This window comes from Anopheles merus, chromosome 3R (genome assembly GCF_017562075.2).
Source record: "Anopheles merus strain MAF chromosome 3R, AmerM5.1, whole genome shotgun sequence".
Lineage (NCBI taxonomy): Eukaryota > Metazoa > Arthropoda > Insecta > Diptera > Culicidae > Anopheles > Anopheles merus.
In genome coordinates, this window is record NC_054084.1 from 17,480,978 (window position 1) to 17,501,472 (window position 20,495).

Sequence of the window (20,495 nt, forward strand, 5' to 3'; positions counted from 1 at the left end):
GAAGAAGAAAAATGTAAAAAGAAAAAGAAGAAAAAAAGACAAAAGAGGCTATAAACCTACAAACTTAATAAAGAGAAATAATAAGTTTTTGTCATTAATTCAAGATATTTATGTGTTTGGAATGAAATATAACGTTTCAATTTCAATATGTTCTCCTATGTTTATAAAACTTTGAATATCCCATGTTGCTAGGCAAATCAGAATTGGTTGATTTATTTATTTTATTTTATTTTTTAATCTACTGATTTTTTCAAGCTCAAAATTAACCAATTCCGACTAATGTCATCAAAATGTTGATTAATCTATTAATTTTAATTTACTTTTTTTTTTCAAGTTCAAAATCAACAAATTCCGGTCTTATTACTTACTTATATTTATTATTACCTATTTCATCTTTTAAACCCAATGTAATAACTACTTCAATTCCTGTTTATTTACCTGCGGGTGAATTTCACTTTTCAGTAAACCGAGAACATGATTGCTGAATAGGTTAATTTATGTCATTGGATACAGTTAACAACATCTCACTTCCCGGAGATTCAGGATTCAGATTCATGAAATGCAACTTTAGATGCAAAATTACCTTGATAGAATGATAAATTCGCATTTTACTATACGCAGTAAGAATTGTTAACTAAAATGACAACATAATTTAAGATACTACAGTGGCCGGCAAAATAAAGTGGCCACTATTTACAATTTTACATTTTTTATATTTTTTCCGTGAAAAATGAAGTTATTGAACTGCTTTATTTTTTGAAACATTGTTCGTGATATGCTTAAGAATGCGCAGTACCATAGCATGACAAAAATGAGAAGTTTGCTTCAAGAAAAATATTTTTTTCCAAAATTGATCAAAATCACTGTGCCAAAATAAAGTGCCCACTTTGTTCATTCTACAGAAAATAATTTTCTGAACAAATATAACAGCAAACTTATAATTTATATGCGTTCCTCTCGCATTCTTTACATGTTCGAAGATCGTTGGCGTATTTTTTTTCTAATTTTTAAAGGTTTATCTAGTTCTGCATCTAGTTTTGGCATCTGGTTCTTCTCAAGCGTTATCAAGAGCTTTAAATTTAAATTTATTTGTTTTTGACACCAGTTTTATCCACCTTCGCATATAGAATCTGCCTCAAATTCTCGATGGAACAAAGATTTAGACTTCATGGAGGACATGCAAGGTGTTTTATACGATACAAGTTGAGAAATGATTTTTGTATTGATTGTGTGTGTTGAGATGTTAGCCTGTAGGAACATGTTTTTAGTTTTCAAACCCCATTTTTTAAAAAGAAATATCCCAAAGTAGTGATGAAGAATGTTAAAAAAGGTATCAGTCATAGTTGTACTTTCGATTCACACCAGTTTTCCTGCTACTCCTAAAGAGAAACACCCCCTAGCTATCACATTGCAATTTTCGTAATTTACTGCCCGTTAGATGTAGCGTCCTTCAAGTTCCTCGCCCGAGCTACAGCAAGACTAACAAAGCCAATTGGCTTCAATATGATCAAGAACATGCAGATATATCGTTAGATAGTTGAAAAACTGATATTTGGACAGATGAGTCCAAATTAGAACTGATGTTCAAAAAAAATCTAGACGCGATCCAACAAACCAATATGTATGAAGAGTGCAATGTGATGACCAGGGAGGGGATTTCTATACGAGAAGTGGGGAGCATGGTTTGAATCGACAGCATAATGAAAGCTAATACCTATACAAGCATCCGGTGTGAATTTATCTGTTTTCTGTGAAAAATACGGAGTTAGTAAATAAAATGATGTTACAACAGGAAGATGACTCAAGTTATACACGAAGAATTTTTTATTTTATTTTTTCAATCCAATCAAATAAAAAAATTTTAATGGCTCTTAGTTAATCTTAATTTTAATTCAATCGACATTTAGTGTGCAAATTTTAATGCAAATGTAGTGAAAATGACGTGATTAAGAAAAACAAAATGTGTTAAAGCTCTGAAATACTCTTAGAAAGAACCAATGCCAAATATGTGCAGATAAAAACATAATAAATTATGGCAAAGATCCTCAAACATATAAAGAATGCGAGAGGAACGCATATAAATTATAAGTTTGCTGTTATATTTGTTCAGAAAAATATTTTCTGTAGAATGAATAAAGTGGGCACTTTATTTTGGCACAGTGATTTTGATCAATTTTGGAAAAAATATTTTTTCTTGAAGCAAACTTCTCATTTTTGTCATGCTATGGTACTGCGCATTCTTAAGCATATCATGAACAATGTTTCAAAATATAAAGCAGTACAATAACTTCCTTTTTCACGTAAAAAATGTAAAAAGTGTAAAATTGTAAGTAGTGGTCACTTTATTTTGCCGGCCACTGTAAGTATTTTAGTAGGTACAAAGTATATGTTTGATCCTCCTTTTAATTTGCTCAGCTTAATGACCTTAACGAGAACCGAAGCATTTAACCAATCGCATTTAGCTTGCCGCTGCAAAATCAGTGGACGTGATTTCTGCTTCCTGATATGTGTGTTCATGTTTCCCAGGTACTATTTCACTGTTTGGCCGATTGCATCGACCACCCGGCCAAGCGAATGCAGCGATGTAGCGACTCGGTTACCATTTTCAGCATCCTTTGAAGTTTCTTTTCGTTCAGTGACGTCGGCCTTTAAGAACTGGGTCTTCTTACGATGCTCTAATTGTTGTCTAATAGAGCTAAGATATTGTAGATACCAGTCCGTTTAAGACGCTACGGGGTGCCGTTCTTTGATCGCGCACGCTTCTAAACGAAGTTGCTTCACGGCCATCACGGTTAGAGTTCAACTGATAGAGATGTCAATTTTTTTCTGTTGACTCATGTGATCATATTATTGAAAGTGCACTTTTTGTCCATTTTTTAAACGAAAATGTTATGTTGAAATAAAAAACCAAAGCAAATAATTATACCAATACATCAGAGCGTCTTTCACTCCAGCTACATTGCCGCGAGTATTTTTGCTTGTTCTATTTACAGCCAACTTCAAAAGGTCTGCTACTTGTAATTAAGCTATGAAATCAATCGCACTGCATTGCCAATTCATGGATCGATGGCCGCTGCTCGAAATGACAAGCTCCTGGTTTTCCACTCCTTCAATTCTCCTTGCCCGGTCCGTCATGCTACCCGGAAATCATTAGACATCGAGACGCAATGTTTCCATTGGCATAGTGGAAAGCAAAGCACTAAATTGCCCATTCCGATGTCCTTCTTCGGTTGTAAAATGGCGATTGTTCATAATACATCCTTCGAAATTTCAAACGACCTTTAAAATACAACAAAAAACGACGACGCCAGCAGCAAACCAGAAATAAAACATCCACGAACAAAGAACGTCCCCAGCGATCGAGGTAGTGGAAAACACCTTTTTTTTCTTTTTCTTTTTCCTCTCCAACCCATTTCTACGCGCCTTCCACTTTAATGGAAAGCCATCGCTCGCTTGTTTCGCACCACCGAGACGGTACACAAATTCCATCCCGCCCCATTTTGCAGTTTATTTTATTGTTATTTCCAGCAATCTTTTTTTCTGAGTTAAGTTTCTCTTTTTTTTTTGCATCCCTCCCGATTACTGTTGGGTTGTGTGTTTTTTACTTCTTCTGCATCCACCTCTATTTTGTCCCTCGGTGGCTCTCCGTGTTTGTTTGTTGCTTGAGACTTCCTCTTTTGCGGGAGGACGGCACCCCGGATTGAGCAATAAAAAAGACGAACAACATCTCAACCCTCGAGCCATTTTCACTTTCCTACCGGTTTCCGGTTTCGGTCTCGTCCAACGATGGTGACGTTCCTTTTTCACACCGCCTAGAAGATGTTTCTCGCATTCCCCCGTATCCCTGTACCCTGCGTGAAGATTTTGTGTGGCTCATTCAGGAGAAAGTACACAATACAACAACGCAACACCACAGAACAGTGTGTGCGGGAGGAAAAAAGGGCCCAGCCAAGGGTGGGCAAAATGAACCAGTTATTTTCACGCCCTTGACTTTACCCAATTCGTCACTGGGGTAGGTTCCTTAATGGCGTGGGATTGCGTACAACAGCTGGTACCGGGCTGGTTTGACGGTCGAGATTTCGCTCAGCTTTTCATAAGCCCCGCATCCTCATCGTTTTTATGGCTATTTTAATTTTATCTCTCGCTTTCCGATAAGATAAAACTGTACCGGAGTGCTTGTTTTGAGCATGTATTTCCCAGCCCCTGGCAGTGGAAAGCATTTGGGCGTAGCACGACTACGATAGAGATTGGGCGACACTTGCAAATCTCGATGTCGTACACTCGTGCACGGCGCTCGTTGAAATTACACTTTCCGTGGAATATGGTTTGGAAAATACTTACAATACCGTCACAGCACCATTTAACCAGCACGAAAGCAGCCGAAAGGGAAAGAACTGACACGATCTAACCCTGTCAAGGCAAGCGAGGGGAGGTAAATACGAGCTAAAATAAAATAACAAAATAAAACCCATCTCACGCCGCACCATATGCCCGTCGTCAAAGAGATGTATAATGTGTGAAAATGTGGCATGGATTGGAAATGGTTCATAAAAATGTTGCCACCAACCCGAGGCTACCGGGTTATCTGTTGTGCGGGGTAAAGCCAACGAGACAGAGCAGTAAGTCGGGACGGTTAGCAGGGCAGGTCGATTTTACGGCCTCGTTTGACAGTTTAACACGGCACGGTACTATCGTTGGCGAGTGTCACCGGAAACATTGCGAAGGAGTTAAACCAACCATTGAAAGTGGGACGGTTTTGATGGTGCAACATTTTTGAAAGCAATCGTGTATACTATTACGAAATTAAACTATACGTCATTTCGTTCGAATTGCTCTATTCCGGGCCCCGATCGTTTGCCACAGCGTTACTGTATGGGACGTTAAACCCGGATGGTAAATGCAGTGCTTACCGCAGTCAGGAATAAATGGAAATAGGATTTAAATTGATATTACAAGCATTTGGTCCGTACTAGAGAGGTTGGGAAGTAAACTAAATGTATATAAAATTACTACATTTTCAAAGCGTGGTTTATTTTACAGGAATAATATTTGTTCCTAATATAAGGTAATGATTGTTAACTATTCTAAACGATTTGTCTCTATCGATACATGGAGCCACAACTAAACCGATATTTCAATCAATATTAAATACATAATAACAATAATAACATACAAAAAAGGTACGAATAAGGCAGTTAGTTGGCTAATTTAAATTATAGTTCAATGTCTAGCTTATCCAGTGTACAATATAACTTGTAGTAATATTTTTCAAAGTAATGTTTAATATATCTGAACGATCTTAGCTGTTTAACCAGAATTCTGTATAGAAACTTAAGCAAAAATGATACCGTATCCATGATAACCAGTCCAAACCTATCACCCCTATTTTATAGTCTATTGTCGTGGAGCCAATTACTTCCAACCAATTTGCGTATTATGTATTTAGTCATTTTCCTACATATATTTACAATTTCAATGTCATGGCTAAACCTTAACATTCGTCTCGCGCCCTCATCTCCCAATTAGTTATCCCATTTATGGCATTTATGGTGGACGTCTGCACGCCATCTTGCCACCTCTTCTGGAACCTAACTTGACCCTCTGTAATCCTTGTTGACAGCGTTATACGTCATGGCCAATCTAAATGAGCCTGTTTGATACGCTGCACGACAGTGATATCGCCGTACAGCTCGTATAACTCGTCGATGTTACGTGTCCTCCACTGTCCTTCCACACATACGGGGCCAAAATCCTTCTGAGCAACTACCTTTCGATCGTGACAGGTACAGTATGGTCTGAGCTTAATCCGTTGCGACAGGGTTTTTTAAGCGAATTACTTCTCAGGCTATAGAATGGCAGTTTGGCAGCCGGCACCCCTGCTCACCATGGTGTTGTCGATGCTAACCTTTGACCCGAGGTAGGTACAATCTTAGAAGATTATCACATCCATACGTCACTCTTACTTAGGTCAAGGTTTGTTAGTAGTATCGCAGATTGGCCATTGTCTCGTTTATCTGCCATTGAAGCAATACTGGTCAGTCCAAACCCCTGGCGTAGGACTTTTCATTGTAGTAAAAAGCCCTGAGAGTGTTCCATCGAACTCTAATTTATCCAAACTCAATTAAACAAGAATTATTTATCAAACAATAGCTTTCTTATTATTAAATGGTTTACTAATACTCTAGATTTTTACTATAAAATCTAAGCTAACAATTTGCTAGAAAGTTGTTATCAGCTGGCAAAAGATGGTTCTTGGAACTCATCAACAATTGGGTATTTATTTTTCTCAATATTTAGTGGTATTTGGGAACACGAATTTGAAATTTCTAATCATCGTTTTTGATAACCCTTAACACCCTGTTTGTGTGAAGTATTTTCATCATACTAAAAATAAATTGAAACGTGATTTTTGTTACAAAAATGACAAGACAATTTTGGTTGTGAACAAACATTTCCCAAATTACTCATTTCATAAATTTGTTGATTATTATAAAATTCGAAAAGTTAGATTTATAACAAATTATAGCGTGGAAGAGAGAAGTTACTACTTTTATTGTCGGAAAATCGATCTTTTTCTTGCTTCACACAAGTTGCTCCCAAGTCTTATCACACTGTTATTGCAACCGATTAATATTATCGTTACCATCAACCATTTCCATAAACTATAGTTAGCATTTTTATTGCTTCAAACATCTTTCACCTACATCACTCATCGTTACATTGGCGTACCAACTGGAAACAAAAACAAAAGAAAACGACAAACCCACTCCCATTTAGTTGATTACTTTGCCCTGTTCACCCGCTGCCATTTCTGCAAACCCATAACAGAGCGATGGACACTTTTCAACGCCATAACCACCCACCACAGCGCTGGGCAGTAGAGACAAAGTTTTCCGGCGCGGCAGCGGACGAGAGGTGGTCGAAGAAAAATTGAAGCCTATTTCAGGCCAAACAAAAACAGACCGGCGGGGCAAAACTGTCCAACGCCCGATGCCTCCAAGGAACTGGTGACGAAAACTTTACCTTTATCTCCACTTGCCTCTCCACTTTTCCCAGCCGCCCTGCTACTGTTTCGGTCGAGGAATGGAACTTTCTATTTTGGTTTACTTGCCCCAATGAAAGCAATCGGCTGAGGTCTCAAAACGTCAACCTCCCACGGGAACGATGCCTAATCGATTTTCGCTGTCGGCGGAAGTGACGTTTGCCGCAACAAACATTCCAGCAAACTTTGCTCTCGGCTAGTGGAGGTTATTTTCATTCCATTTAATTTTTGCTTCATTTATTTTTTTCGATTCGACATTTTTGCTGCTTTTTGTCCTATTTTGACACCAAAATGGACTGTGGTTCATTTTCCCACGCGTGAAGAGAGTGGGAAAGCAACAACGCAAACCGTGCTGATTGCTGTTGCCCATCAATGTTCGGCACCAGGGCCACCGGGAACGGGGGGATCGCAGTCCAGTCGCAGTCGCGACAAACCCATTTTCCCAGCTCCACATTTTACACCATACGATGTATGACCATTATTACGAACAGTTTCCACTTACTCTCAATTTAATTCCTTCATTTCGTTCGATCGGCTTCCAACCATTCGGCAAACCCGTCCATGCACTCCGGTGGAAGTGGACGGACGAAACGAAATAGCAACAAAACACTTACGCCCGCTAGTCATTGGCCAAAATTGGCCTACACGAACGCATGTTCCACCATTAACGTGGAACAATTATTGAATTGGCTGCAATCAAACGTGCGGCCATAAATTTCCAAATGGCTCTCTGCTGGCAACCACCGCCGTCACCTTTGCGCGATGTATTTTTCCGGTCCACGAGATTGCGGGGCTTTTATTTGCTGGGCTGACTGCCCATTCTACCGACGATCCGGTGCTCTACGGCCCTTCGTTAGCGTCGTAAAAATATCGCACCGATCGCTGACCTAACAGGATGGAAACGGTCCCGCGCAAATGTCGAAACGCGAGACAGTGTTCGTGTTCGTGGAATCAAACCGATCATAAATCGTTTCACTTTTCGTGGCCAGTGTCTAGGACAAAAAAAAATACCTGATGCCCATTAGTATGCTCTTCCTCCTGCACAGAGCTGCTTGATCCTGGGAGGTAGTGTATTCTGATTTTTCCCCCAAAAAAAAACATTCACAACATTCCTTTGTTCCGACCATTTTTTTTTTTTTTTGTTAAGGCTGATAATTAACAACATATTTTTGCTTGTCAGATCACTTTGGCCTTTCAAGTACCCCATGCCCATGCCCGTTTGAGCTCCAATGCTCATCGATTACACCACAACGGTGACGGCATGCAGCACGTGCGACAGTACTCGTAGTTCTATTTTCCACGATGCTTCGGGGTATAATTCTTCCCACCAGTCCTCCGCTGGTTAGAACGATTCCAATGTAGCAGAAGCGAAATCCTCATTCCGTACACCGTTTTCATGACGTTGCAGCGTGTGAGCGATTTTTTACGACACAACACATGGCGCTGACCATAAAGCAGCGGTCCAGTTGGCATGGTGGCGATACCGTGTGCACGCATTCACGGACACATTACCGGGAACATGGACATGGACCATGAGGGAGGATGGTTACTACCACGCATTACCGGGGCCATTATATTCCTATTAAAAATGTAACTAGAACCACCTACCTACCACTCCGCTCCACGCAAATGGGAATCTAATACCCACCTCGAGAGTTGGTTTGAGCGCCAAGGACATGGTAGGAAACGTGATCCAAAGCATCCCCGCATATGATGGGCATTAATATTTCACACGGTTAAAGATGAACCGAGAAAAATACAAAACACATCCACTTGTTTTGTTTTTCGTTTTGCTCTTCTCCATCAACAAATCCAGTCCTTTAAGTCGTCACGGAAAGTGGACGAATCCCTCGCTGCGAAACGCACGAGCATGTATGTTAAAGGCTTCGTGAGTGATTATGATGTGCGGTGGAAGGCTTTATCGTAAGTAGGTGTTGGGCTCCGTACGGCCGAGTCGCCGTGTGAATGGACATCTGACGAAGCGCGTTAATGTGGTGCGATGGGTGTGCTGTTTTTGGTGCGTTTAATGTAACTGTTGAATTATTGAAAAAAATAAACTCCCCTCAGGTAATGCTTAATTGATTATGTTTAAAGCTTAAGCAAACTAACTAATACATCCATGGGAATTGACGCATGACGAATGTGTCGGCAGAATATGTGTTACATTTGTGTTTATCCGTGTTTAAAGAATGATGAATTTGCAGTACAGGGTGTTTTAAATGTATAGTGAGTTGAGTTTCCGTCGCATCACAAATGATAAATTTATCAGACCATGCCAACACGCTCTAAGTATATGGCTACAACACTTAGTCGCCTGCACTCATCGCATCATTGTAACGCTAATCTCTCATGTCCACTTTTACTCTCACTTAAAGAGTTGAAATCATTCCGATTGGTTTAAAAGCTTTTGAATTTGATAAAAGTATTCTTTGTTAAATCTTTCGAATACTGTTACGATGCTAATAAACAGTAAGAATGATTCAAAAATATGTGAAAACCCTGGACCTGTAGCTATATTAAAAATTGGTCGAAAAGGATACCAGCCATAAATGGTTTTGGTGGAGCAAACCCATGGTTCCATTCCGATTCCGGTTAGGGTGATGCCGGTTCCGACTCCAGAGAAATGGAATAGACAGCTCCATATGTAATCGTTCACAATCGTCAGAATCATAATAATTATTCGAAAGCGTTCAGAGTTACTCAGAAATGGTCCAAAAATGCAATTCTTCGGAATTTCCTGAATCGACTGAAATTGTACGGAATCGTAAGGAATATTAGTGAATTCATTATTTCCGTTCGGTTAAAGTGCATTTTCTGTCCCACGATTTACTTTGCATTTCCCTATAAAAAGTTGAATTTTTCGTGTTAAAATGTTGCGACAATGTCAATCATTCTTCGGAATTAATGAAAACTAGAAACGATAAAAAATACGAAGAATCTTACCAATTTGGGAACCAATCAAATCACTATGCAGAACACTGCTGTGTATTTAAAATGTTTCTGCTTCCAGTCACTAATACTGGTCGACACCGATTCCGAAAGAATCCAACGATTCTAAGCGATTCCGAACAATTCCGGACGGTCCCAACAATTCAGATTGAACTCCCCTGACGGTACTAGATTCTGAAGTGTCTGCCGCCATCCGGAACAAGTTCCATTTATTGTGGTAATTTTACGCAACTACAACTCTATGTTCAGTTTCTCAACTATTGAAATGATTGTTTAGAATTTAAAATTAGACATTCCGTTACCTTTTCATTGATAAGTCTTCTATATTTTGATTGCAGCTTACACAATTACCAGACAAAATCAAAGTCACGAATAGATGAGGAGGCCCGATGCTATCACGCTCACTATCTACGCCCGAATTACCAATTTCAATCCTTAATTCCACGGAAGACCTACCAAAAGCTCAAAACCCTTAAAAAGGCGGTAAAAATGAACCGGTAAATGGATATTATTATTAGCTTATTAAATCATGTGGAAGAATAAGAAATTAAAAATGCTGATACAGCCATAACAGAGTGAACGAAAGCGATTACTCACCAATCTGTCGAAATGATTATTGAGCTCCAATGAAGCAGTTTACACTTGCCACTAGAGAAAAGCACACACATTAGCCCACTAATTAACACACTACGTTTCCAAATCCAAGCAATCGACGCTTTGCGTTTCGTATCTCAGTTATCCTTGCACACGCGTATCAACTGTCAAAATTCTAGTGTCTAAATTTTCTGCCGGAAAAAAGTCCTAAGGCCCCAGCGCGCCGATGGCGATCGTGTTCCAGTTTTGCCACGCTCAGCTCCTCAAACTGCACCGTTTTCTGCTCAGCAACCATCAAAGGCTGCTGTTTACCTCGCTGCTGATTGGCATGACCACCGGTACCGTGCACTGGCAAACCATACGGCACCCTGCCCTGGTGGAGCATCTCCACGAAAACTTACGCACCTTTCCGGTGGAAATATCGTTCGGTGCAGTCGCCCTCCTGTCCTTCGGTGCGCTGCTATCCTACGGCCTTTACCGGCACCATCTCTGTGGCAAGGAGCGGCGTGCAAGGGTCGCCATTCGCCAGCGCTACATCGACTACATCGTGCTGTGTCTGATGGTGAGCGTAGCGAATGCCGCCCGCCAGCATCTGCACTGCCCGGATAAGGAGGGGCTTGGGCTGCAGCAGCTCGAAGGCTACCGGCGTGACATCGAGGTCGCCATCGCTCGGTTCCGGGCTAGTGCGAGAAAGCTGCTCCAGGAGCCGCCCCTACCGCTGGCCAACTCGCACACCTTTCTCGAGCGCTACTTCCGCCTGGACGATGAACGGTTCGGAGAGGAGATCCTTAGCCTGAAACGGTACGTGTTCGTTTCGATGCGTTGTTTTCTAATCGGTTGCAACGAAGGAAAACAAATCTCCGGAGTGGTTCATTAATTTGGACGGCTCCGATCCGTTCGTTCGTTTGTGTCTTGCCGGACTTATTTCACATACGAACGGAGCCGGTTTTCCTTCATTCATTGCCTCCTTTTTCAACGGTTTCTGTTCCATTCAATAGAGACGCTGGATCACTGATGAACGTACCGGCCATCAAAGGACTGCTAAGTCGGTAAGCTTCGCATGGATATCCGGAGTCTAACCCTGTTCCGCAAGCAGCAAACCGTTTCGGACGATATCGACGGAACCAACCGGTACCGGCATAAATCCGAAACTCGAATCAATTAAGAGATTATCAAATAAGCTTGCCGAATGTTTGATTTATGTCCCAGCAGATTTTCTGCCGTTTGCAACCGCTGAATTGCATTTTTGCTTCCAGTTTTTTTTTTGTTGTGTCGATTGCTGAAGCTCAAGAGTCGGACCCTATTTTGTGTGATCGCTTTCATCTTGAGTCGGATTGAATGGTCATTTTTGCTAACAGACACATAAAAGAAGCAAAAAAAGCACATGATACAACCGTATAATGTGAAATCAATGTACCCCACCAGTAACGATGGTGCGGGAGAATTGGTACACAGGTTGGAAAATTAAACGACAACCCGTACGTCTATCTGTTTGGGAAGTGTCAATTCGATTGATCGGAAAAATCAAACGCAACTGAACCGTTCCAGGGATGGGATCTAAATCGTTCAATTTGCTACCGAAGCTAACGACACTTTGTTGAAGCTGTATCACAAATAGCAATTATGTTATTTACCCGATCCGTTTCAGCATGGAAGGTAGACCTGTACTTGCGTTTGATCGCTGCAATAGAATGCATATGATGAGGAGTATAAAGCAGACTCTATAATTGAAAGTTTGGGAGTATTTTTGTCATTTCTGTTAGAAACTTTTGTCTTGTTTTTTGCCAAAATAAATCGGCTTTTTTTTTATTTTTGCAATTAATGCTGCGCTCTCCCATTTTCCATTATATTGACTACGAATTTTGCCCCATATAATTCCAATAAATCTTGTTTAATAAGATTTTGATGTTATCATCTAAAATTATATTTTCTTTAGACGCTTTTGTATCAGCTTACTGTTGACCGTCATTAAATCGAAGGTGGCGTTGAACTATTACTACCTTTCAAATTGCACGTTGGTCCTGCGATATGATATAAAGAATGTTTTAAAAAGCATAAAAATAGAGACATGAGTTAGGAATGACAATTGTCTAAGCTATAACAGTATCAGTAAAATATATCAAATATGTGTTGATGAGTTCTGACTCCATCATAAACACATCATTATAACTTAACTCCTAATGCACCATTCAAACGCTTGCTAGCCGTAATCGATAACATCAACCTTTTCCCTTCGATTTGGTGCTAATGACAGTTAAAAACAGCTTCCCGAACCCAACTGTTTCAGATTGCAATGTAACGAACCATGTAATTTTGGGCACCAGGCTCCGTTCGGCCAGCCCAACAGGCAAAAAAAGGACAGTCAACCATTTGCTCCAGCTGTTCCCTCGTTAGGCCTCGGCGTGCAAATTGTTTCTTAAATAACAACTAATAACCGTACCAGCTGACCTGGTGGGCCATCCTTGACCCAGAACTGCAAAGGAAAGCAGAACGAAAAGCTTAGTCAATGTTTCTTGTGACGCTTTTTTTTTGTTTCTCTAACGAAGAACGCACCCAAGAACTACGACAACCTACAAGGCAAAGAAACTAACTACTGCCGTCTGCCTACACCGACCCGCGCCCCGAGGATATAAAATTGACCCACCAAAAACGGACACCGACGAGACGCCGCTGCAGACGTGCCTTCTGGTGTTGGACATAATTTTAATTAAAAAACTTTTCCTGCTCATGCTGCACTGAGCGCGCCCGTTGGAGATCTTTCCGCGTTTGTGTTTGTTGCTATTTTCTTTTTTTTTTTTTGTTCTGCCCGTTGCGTTTGGATGTCTTCAAAGAGTTATTCCGACGCCGGTAAAGTATCGGGAACCGTGAAGCGATGAGGCACCATCTTGCGCTTTGAAGATACGGGAGGATGCAATATTTTCAGCGCAATATTTTCGTAGCAAAATAGCAGAAGGTAGTATGTTAATGCTTTGCATGGGGAAAAGGTGGACATAAATTAATGAGCCAGTTTGCCGTTGCCGTAAGGAGTGTCTATTAGTTTCTTTGTTCTTTCGCTTACGCTGATAAAGTTTCCTTACAATATTCAAACTAAAGAACGGCATTTCATTCGTTTACAGTAGCACCGTGGATAGATTGAAGAAACATCGCATGAAAAGCATGAAAAGAAGCTGCAATGTAATGAAAAATAAAACATTATGTGATGGTTTTTTTTCACGCTCAACTAATTCTTAATATCTCGTATGCTGTTTTCAATGAAATAACTCATACATCAACCCAGGAGCTTAAGAATCGTTCAATGGTATCAATAGAACTACGCAGAACCAACTACGCCGAAATGTATGCAACCATAATACATCGCTTGCATACATTTGATATCGCATGGGAAAATTGCGAGTTACAGTGCACTACAAATTTAATTCATATATGCATTCTTTTGAAACTATTCGAACTTCAAGCGTGATAAGAATAATATGGCCAAAAAAAGAAAAAAAAACAATAGTTTGCATTAAAAACGTGTTTTGAATAATGCGTATGTTCCAACCCCTCCTAAAACCTCGGTCCCCGACCCCATTCGGATTCGAAGCAACGATTTAGTGAGATTGATACGTTAAAAGGTTTCAGGCTAAATCATACTGATAAAAAAGTAATATCCAATGCCCATAAACTTTGTTCCCAGTGTCTTAACTAGCAGAATATTATTAAAATAATTTTCAAATTTAACCGATTTCAGCTAAGACATTTATAGCCATGGGCAACTTTTCTGATGATAAAAAAGCTAACATTCTTTGTAATATACAAACCAAAAAATATAATCTTAATTTAAAGATTCATATGGCAACAAACACGTTCTGTCTTTGTGGATGCTGAGCGTGGAGTCATTCACCCTTCATCAAACCATGTAATTTCTTTCGCATTAGTTGCGATCTTCACAGTCCTTTACGCCGAAAACTGAAATCCAAATCCTCAACTCGAAACAGAATCAACTAATTACTGCAATAAAACAAGTAAAACAAGTGGTCTAACATTAAAGAGAATTTTTTAATCTTTACAACCCCGATTTCGTTTCAATCAAATGCCGTTTTCACGGGTTGATGCTTTGTTCATAGCTTCATAGTGCGCACACGAACCAATATACCTGCTGCGAAAGCACTGACGCGTAAAGTGCGTCTTCACGCCAAACCTTCTATTTCCTTCGTCTGGTTTCGTCACCAATCCATTACGACTATCACCCGGCCCGGTTGCGCTTGAATTCAGCGTTCAGTGCCACGATCAGTGTCGATTTGATTATGAGCTGGTTCTGTTGTCAAATTTTACATCAATTAGCGATCGGGTTCAGTGTCAGCGTCGGAGACCCCGGGACGCCCTAATTTCAACCGGGGAAAAGAATCACACAAACGCACCTGACGGCCAACTCCGTCAAACCTCAGAAAGAGTTGCCTAAAAGCTCTACATTATCAGGTGCCTCCAGGCGTCCGAGATTAATGGTAGCCAGATACAACGACGGTGGGAGATTCAGCTACTCTTTCGTTACATCATACCGTTTTGAAAAAGATACAGCAAGGTCGCAGGCTTTTTGGCATGAGAAATGTCCTCATGTTCTGTTGCTAATCGAACGACCAGAAGGGGAGTAATATTTTTCTACCGAACAATCATTATATCGCTTGTTGACGCAAACCTCGAGAAGGAGAGTTCATTATCATGATCGTGGTTTTAATCTCAAACTCGGATGATTCTTTTGGCCGGTTTGAATCAACAGCTGAGGAAAGCTGCCTATTAGATCCAAGCTGCGCAAAATAATCCACAAAACACCGGCTATACGAAATGTTCCGCTCAAAGTATTTGTGGCTCATTCGCACGTTGGTGTGCGTTAAGCCACCAGTTTTTAACACATTTGGCCGCACTTTGCTGAATGTTCATTCAATACCGGTTCGCTGTATTAATTTGAAATACACTGATTCGCTTCCTTCACTAGCCTTTTCGATAGGTTCACCTTTTTATTCCAATGTATGCCTTATTTAAAAATAAACAAACCACAACAAGCATCTAGAATGATTTCATATCTTCCGTGATTTGTGTAGCACGGCACAAACTTCACATTCTAAATTATTCCAGCTTTATATTTCCTTTTTTCTGTATCAGCACACTCTGCGCTTCACATAATGATATTACAGTTCTCGCACATTCCACACGTGGCTCGTAGGTTATTTCCCCCTTCAAACAGTATTTAATAACATACTAAATAACACAAACATACGCACACACATGTACACATACAGGCTATCGAACATGTGGCTTGATATCACGCTCATCTACGCTTCCGGTACGAGGATCATGCGTCAGGCCGTTGGGCTTTTCATCGAAGGGCAAACAGAAACAACGAGTTCAGCGATCTTTGTCTGTTGTTGTTTGTCGGTGATGATGGGTTTTGATGCTATTAATCTACCGACTAACTGACTGACAAGCCGGTAGGTAGTCTTTGAACAAGTTTCTTCTGACAGTTTTCATTATTTCTCAAATCAGAATCACTCAATTACTTTCGGTGTTATAGCTAATTTGTCCATTAAGGTATCACAGTAAAGGTCCAGTTAAAAAAATGTATCCATCAGCGTTTACATTAAATAGAGTTTTACTAATTACAATTTAAGGGTGTTGGGAAGTTGGTAGACATTTCTAACATTATATTTTAACTGTTTCATTGACTTTTTACTAATAATTTAAACTAAATTAGCATTTTATTGTAATTGAATTATGGTAGAAATCTGTTTTTAAAGATGGTGTATTTTGCAAATATAGCCAAACGTCGACATGCAAGCGCTTCTAGAACAGTTTGCAGCTTGAAAATGTTGATAGGAACCTGACACAAGTCCTCCAAGTTGTTGCACGGAATGATTGAATCTAAATAAAATTCAATTTTGCTCACAAGGTAATATTATTTGAACCATTTCTCTACAATTCAACGGAGGGTTACAACGACATGGACAACTATGTTGTGGTGAATGAATTTGTGGTAAGGACTCATTCGATATGTGAAAATCGAATAGAAATGGAAAGGAAAATTAATTGTTAGCCAAATTATATATGAATGCTTAAAGTGATATAATTCCTTCTTGTTTTTAGTTTATTTTTATCTCTTTTATTTCAACATTATTAATTAGTTAACCATGGATGATTAATATAATATATATTTACAAAACACACGAAACAACATTAAAAAATCACAATCCAACAACACAAAAATCGCTCTTGTCTGAGGTAATGTGTTCTCAATAAACGTTTTGTTCCCAATTTCAGTTGGTGGTTACCAGTAATACGACCTAGGTGTTTTTATTAAGCCAAAAATAGCATATTATTGCTGTGCAATATAAATTGCTAAGAGTTTCATCCTAAAAGAAAATAAGGCTAATAAATTCTGATTGCAGGTTCAATCACTAAGCACGATTTTATTTCGTGTTAATCACTAACAATAATAATATATTTGACGAACTCTTCAAACAAGACAACAGACCGTCCAGCCATTTACGACGCGCAATTGCTCACAGCAGCACAAGTCCGGCACGTTCACGATCATCGCCGCTGCGAGAAAAAGACGCGGAGCAGCGAAGCAAAGCGACGAAACGTCCACAGATGTCCACGCCGTAAAACAAAAGCTCAGCCGAAACAAACGATCGCCCGAGACGTTGGGTGGGAGAGCAAAGAAGAAACCAAAAACACTTGCGCTGTGGCAAAAGTTTTAACGCATAATTTGTTCATATTTCTTAGCCACCCAGCAAATATGCGCCCCCAGTTGCCAAGGACATCTGTGCCGGATCCCGCTCCATTGGCTGTGGCTGCCGCCGTCGTCAACCGACAGTCAACCTGCTGTCCGGTCACCGTTCCGATGGTCAACCGGCGAAAGGGTGAGTGATACGGCGATGGTTGACCTGCGGCTTTTACCTTCCTGCCAACACTAATTAGATTGATTGAGCGAAAACTGTGCCAACTATCGCCAAAAAACAAACGTGCTCCTGTCAAAACAATGTTAGCTCACCTTCGGAAAACGGGGACAGCCGGCAGCCGGTGGACAGCGCCGATACGCAATGCGTTGCACGCGTTTAATATCATTTTTCACAACCGTCGTGGTTTTATCGCCCAACCGACTGCTTATCATTCAGCCTTAAGGTAGTGCACTGGGTGTCCAGATGGGAGTATGTTACTTTAAACATCTAATTCACCACATTCACAACCCAAACGGCATAGTCAAAAGTCTGTCACCTTCAATCCACAAATATGTTTAACCTGTCCGGGTATATAATCCGGATCTTGCGCAACTGTTTTGAATCACTTTCAATTTTGTGCACTGCATCCCGCTGCACGAAATTCATCGGAAAACCGATCGGATCTTACCGTCGGTAATGGCCCGTTTGCTAAGGGTGCCGCCGAGGGAAAGGGAAACAATATGTTGACCTACATTTCACAGCCCCGACATGTACCGAAATAGCCCCAAAACTAGAGTGACGAGTTAAAACAAAGCCGGGTTAGAAAGACACTAAAGAGTTGATAGAAGTTTGACAACTATTTCTACCGTTGAGCTTCAAAAGCTTACGGTCTGTTCGACACGTCGTACGCTCCTAGTTACACAGGTAACCAAAGCCCAGCCAAACGTAGGCATCCGGTTTTTGGGTGAATCAAATAGACCCGGTTGAAAGGGATAGTGATTAAAGCTTAGGCCACGTGTGGGTAGCTAACAGAGCGTTATTCAAACGTCCTCTTTGCTGTTTGTTTTGCGCTGAGACGTAAAAATACAAAAAAAAAAAGATTCTGCGAGTATTTCCTCATATATTCCCAACAGTTCCTTGACTCAATCAATGACCCCCAACCTCTACAATACAAATTAATGGTTAAACCTAAGGTCCAATGCAACTTAGCAAAGATCGCGCAACGAATCATTTCCAAGTGATTTTATGATCCCCCAATATCAACATCCACTTCACGCGTACACCAAAGCACACGTTTGACTGCATGAGATGACTAACATGAGATGCAGACAAAAAAAAACACAACACAATTGGGAAGCTTTCCGGACTTCGCGTCTTTGGAATCCGCATTGACTTCACCCAAAAGTCGTCAACTGGCGGTGAGCGCACCGTGCTTTGTTACTAGCTAATGTCCAGCCCCAATCTAAATCCGGTTCTAGTTGCTTCCGCAAACATTTGTGGGCTGTTTTTTTTATTACTGTTCCTTTATCATCTCCCTGTCTGCAGAAGGACGCCAATTGTGTTTTGCCGATTGTTTTCAGCAATCCGGAAAAAGATTCCAAAACTTTACACCAGAAATCAAACTGAAATACGGTTGCGATAAACGGTAATATTCACGGCCATCCAGTTTATTGCGACCGAGCGCGTGTAGCCTGCTCCAAATGCCGCCACATCGGTCACCATTAGCTGGCGTTCGTCTAAGTCTCAAAACTCGATTCCACTCCCTTTCCGTCCGAGGGGTTGTAACATCGAAGAGGATCGATACAGACAACGGTCAACAGCGCCCGTTGGTGGATGCGCATTAATTTTATAAATCTATGCGAACACCATCGGAGGGGTGCGTTTCGCAGCTCGGGCGACGTCATTTCGCACCATCGAGCACACACATTTGTCTTTCCTAAACCGCCTGACAAACAAGTTTTCAAAGAATGCTTTTGACGGTGGTTCAGCAGGGTGGGTTTGATTTCAAATGACAATTCTTTTCACAGAACGATTGGGTGGCAAATTTGATTAGTTTCATTATTGATGATTTTCAATTTGGTGTAAGCTGTTCAATTTAAAATATTTTAATATCTTTTTTAAAAATAATATAATTTTCAAATATCCTCCATACAACAAATGATTCACGTGTGAGTGTACCGTTAAAAAGAAGCAAATAAATCATGGCTGATGTCATCTATAGCAGCACAGGTGTTAAAAACATGTGGAATAATTTTGTTTTAGCACATCTGCAGCATTTTTGCGTTTATCCATTATGTTCTAAATAGCTTTTCCAGTCAAAAACACAACATTCTAAAAGCTTTTCTCATTAATTTTGCTGAATCATTGTAGAATCTTTCTATTAGTTTATTGATGACATGACTAAACAACATAAAGCACGAAGAAGAAACGAATAATTTTATTGCATTCTGCTGTTTGGAGTCTTCCTTTGCTCCTTCAACCCACGCTGTTTTTCTAAGGACCGGTTTTCATTAGTTCAAGCGTTACGATCATTAGATCAAGCGTCTGTCAAGTAGTTTGGAGCGACGATCCGAATGAAAACCAAAACATATCAGGTTTTCTGGGGATGGCACTACAGCTCTGCGTTGCCCCAAGACAGCGAACAGCCCAAGCCACGATGATCCATAGCTTGGAAAATTTACAATAATTGAGTACTTTGCCTTAGACCTTATAACAGCTTATAAATAGGTAATATTTTTTGAAAATATTAGTAAATTATTTTTGTTTTTTTATTCCAAAAAAGCAATCAAAGTACATATTCAATTGATGCGGTCACCGAATGTCCTTTCTGACCTATTCTCCTTACCCACTTCGAAAGAAAAATCACTCAATCAACCAATATCACGCACCAGCGTCTCATCCCAACATCTACGCACACAAAAGAATGCTTTGCAAATGCAGCGCGAAACCTTATTGACGCCTTATTTGGGATCCACACTTTGCGTTTCAATGCCAGAGCAAGCCCTGTTGGATAAACAGGCCCGCCGTACCGGCTAGCCTTTGGCATACGTCCTTGCACATCGTGCCTGGAGTGATCATTCGATGATCTTGGAACCGATAGACCTAACCCGGGCCCGCACTGCTCCGTACGCTTGTTTGATCAACGTCGCACTACCACCACCACTCGACTGCACTTCACCTGCTAATGTCTAGGTCGCTGGCGCTGGCCCAACGTT

General features: G+C 40.5%; 1 protein-coding gene across 1 annotated transcript; it reads left to right on the forward strand.

Annotated features, from left to right (window-relative positions):
- Positions 1-10,648: 10,648 nt before the first annotated feature.
- Positions 10,649-12,407, forward strand: LOC121597828. Its single transcript, XM_041923990.1, has 2 exons — positions 10,649-11,386; positions 11,584-12,407. Exons 1-2 carry the CDS (start codon positions 10,812-10,814, stop codon positions 11,636-11,638), a joined length of 630 nt encoding a protein of 209 aa, XP_041779924.1. The 5' UTR covers positions 10,649-10,811; the 3' UTR covers positions 11,639-12,407.
- Positions 12,408-20,495: the final 8,088 nt, after the last annotated feature.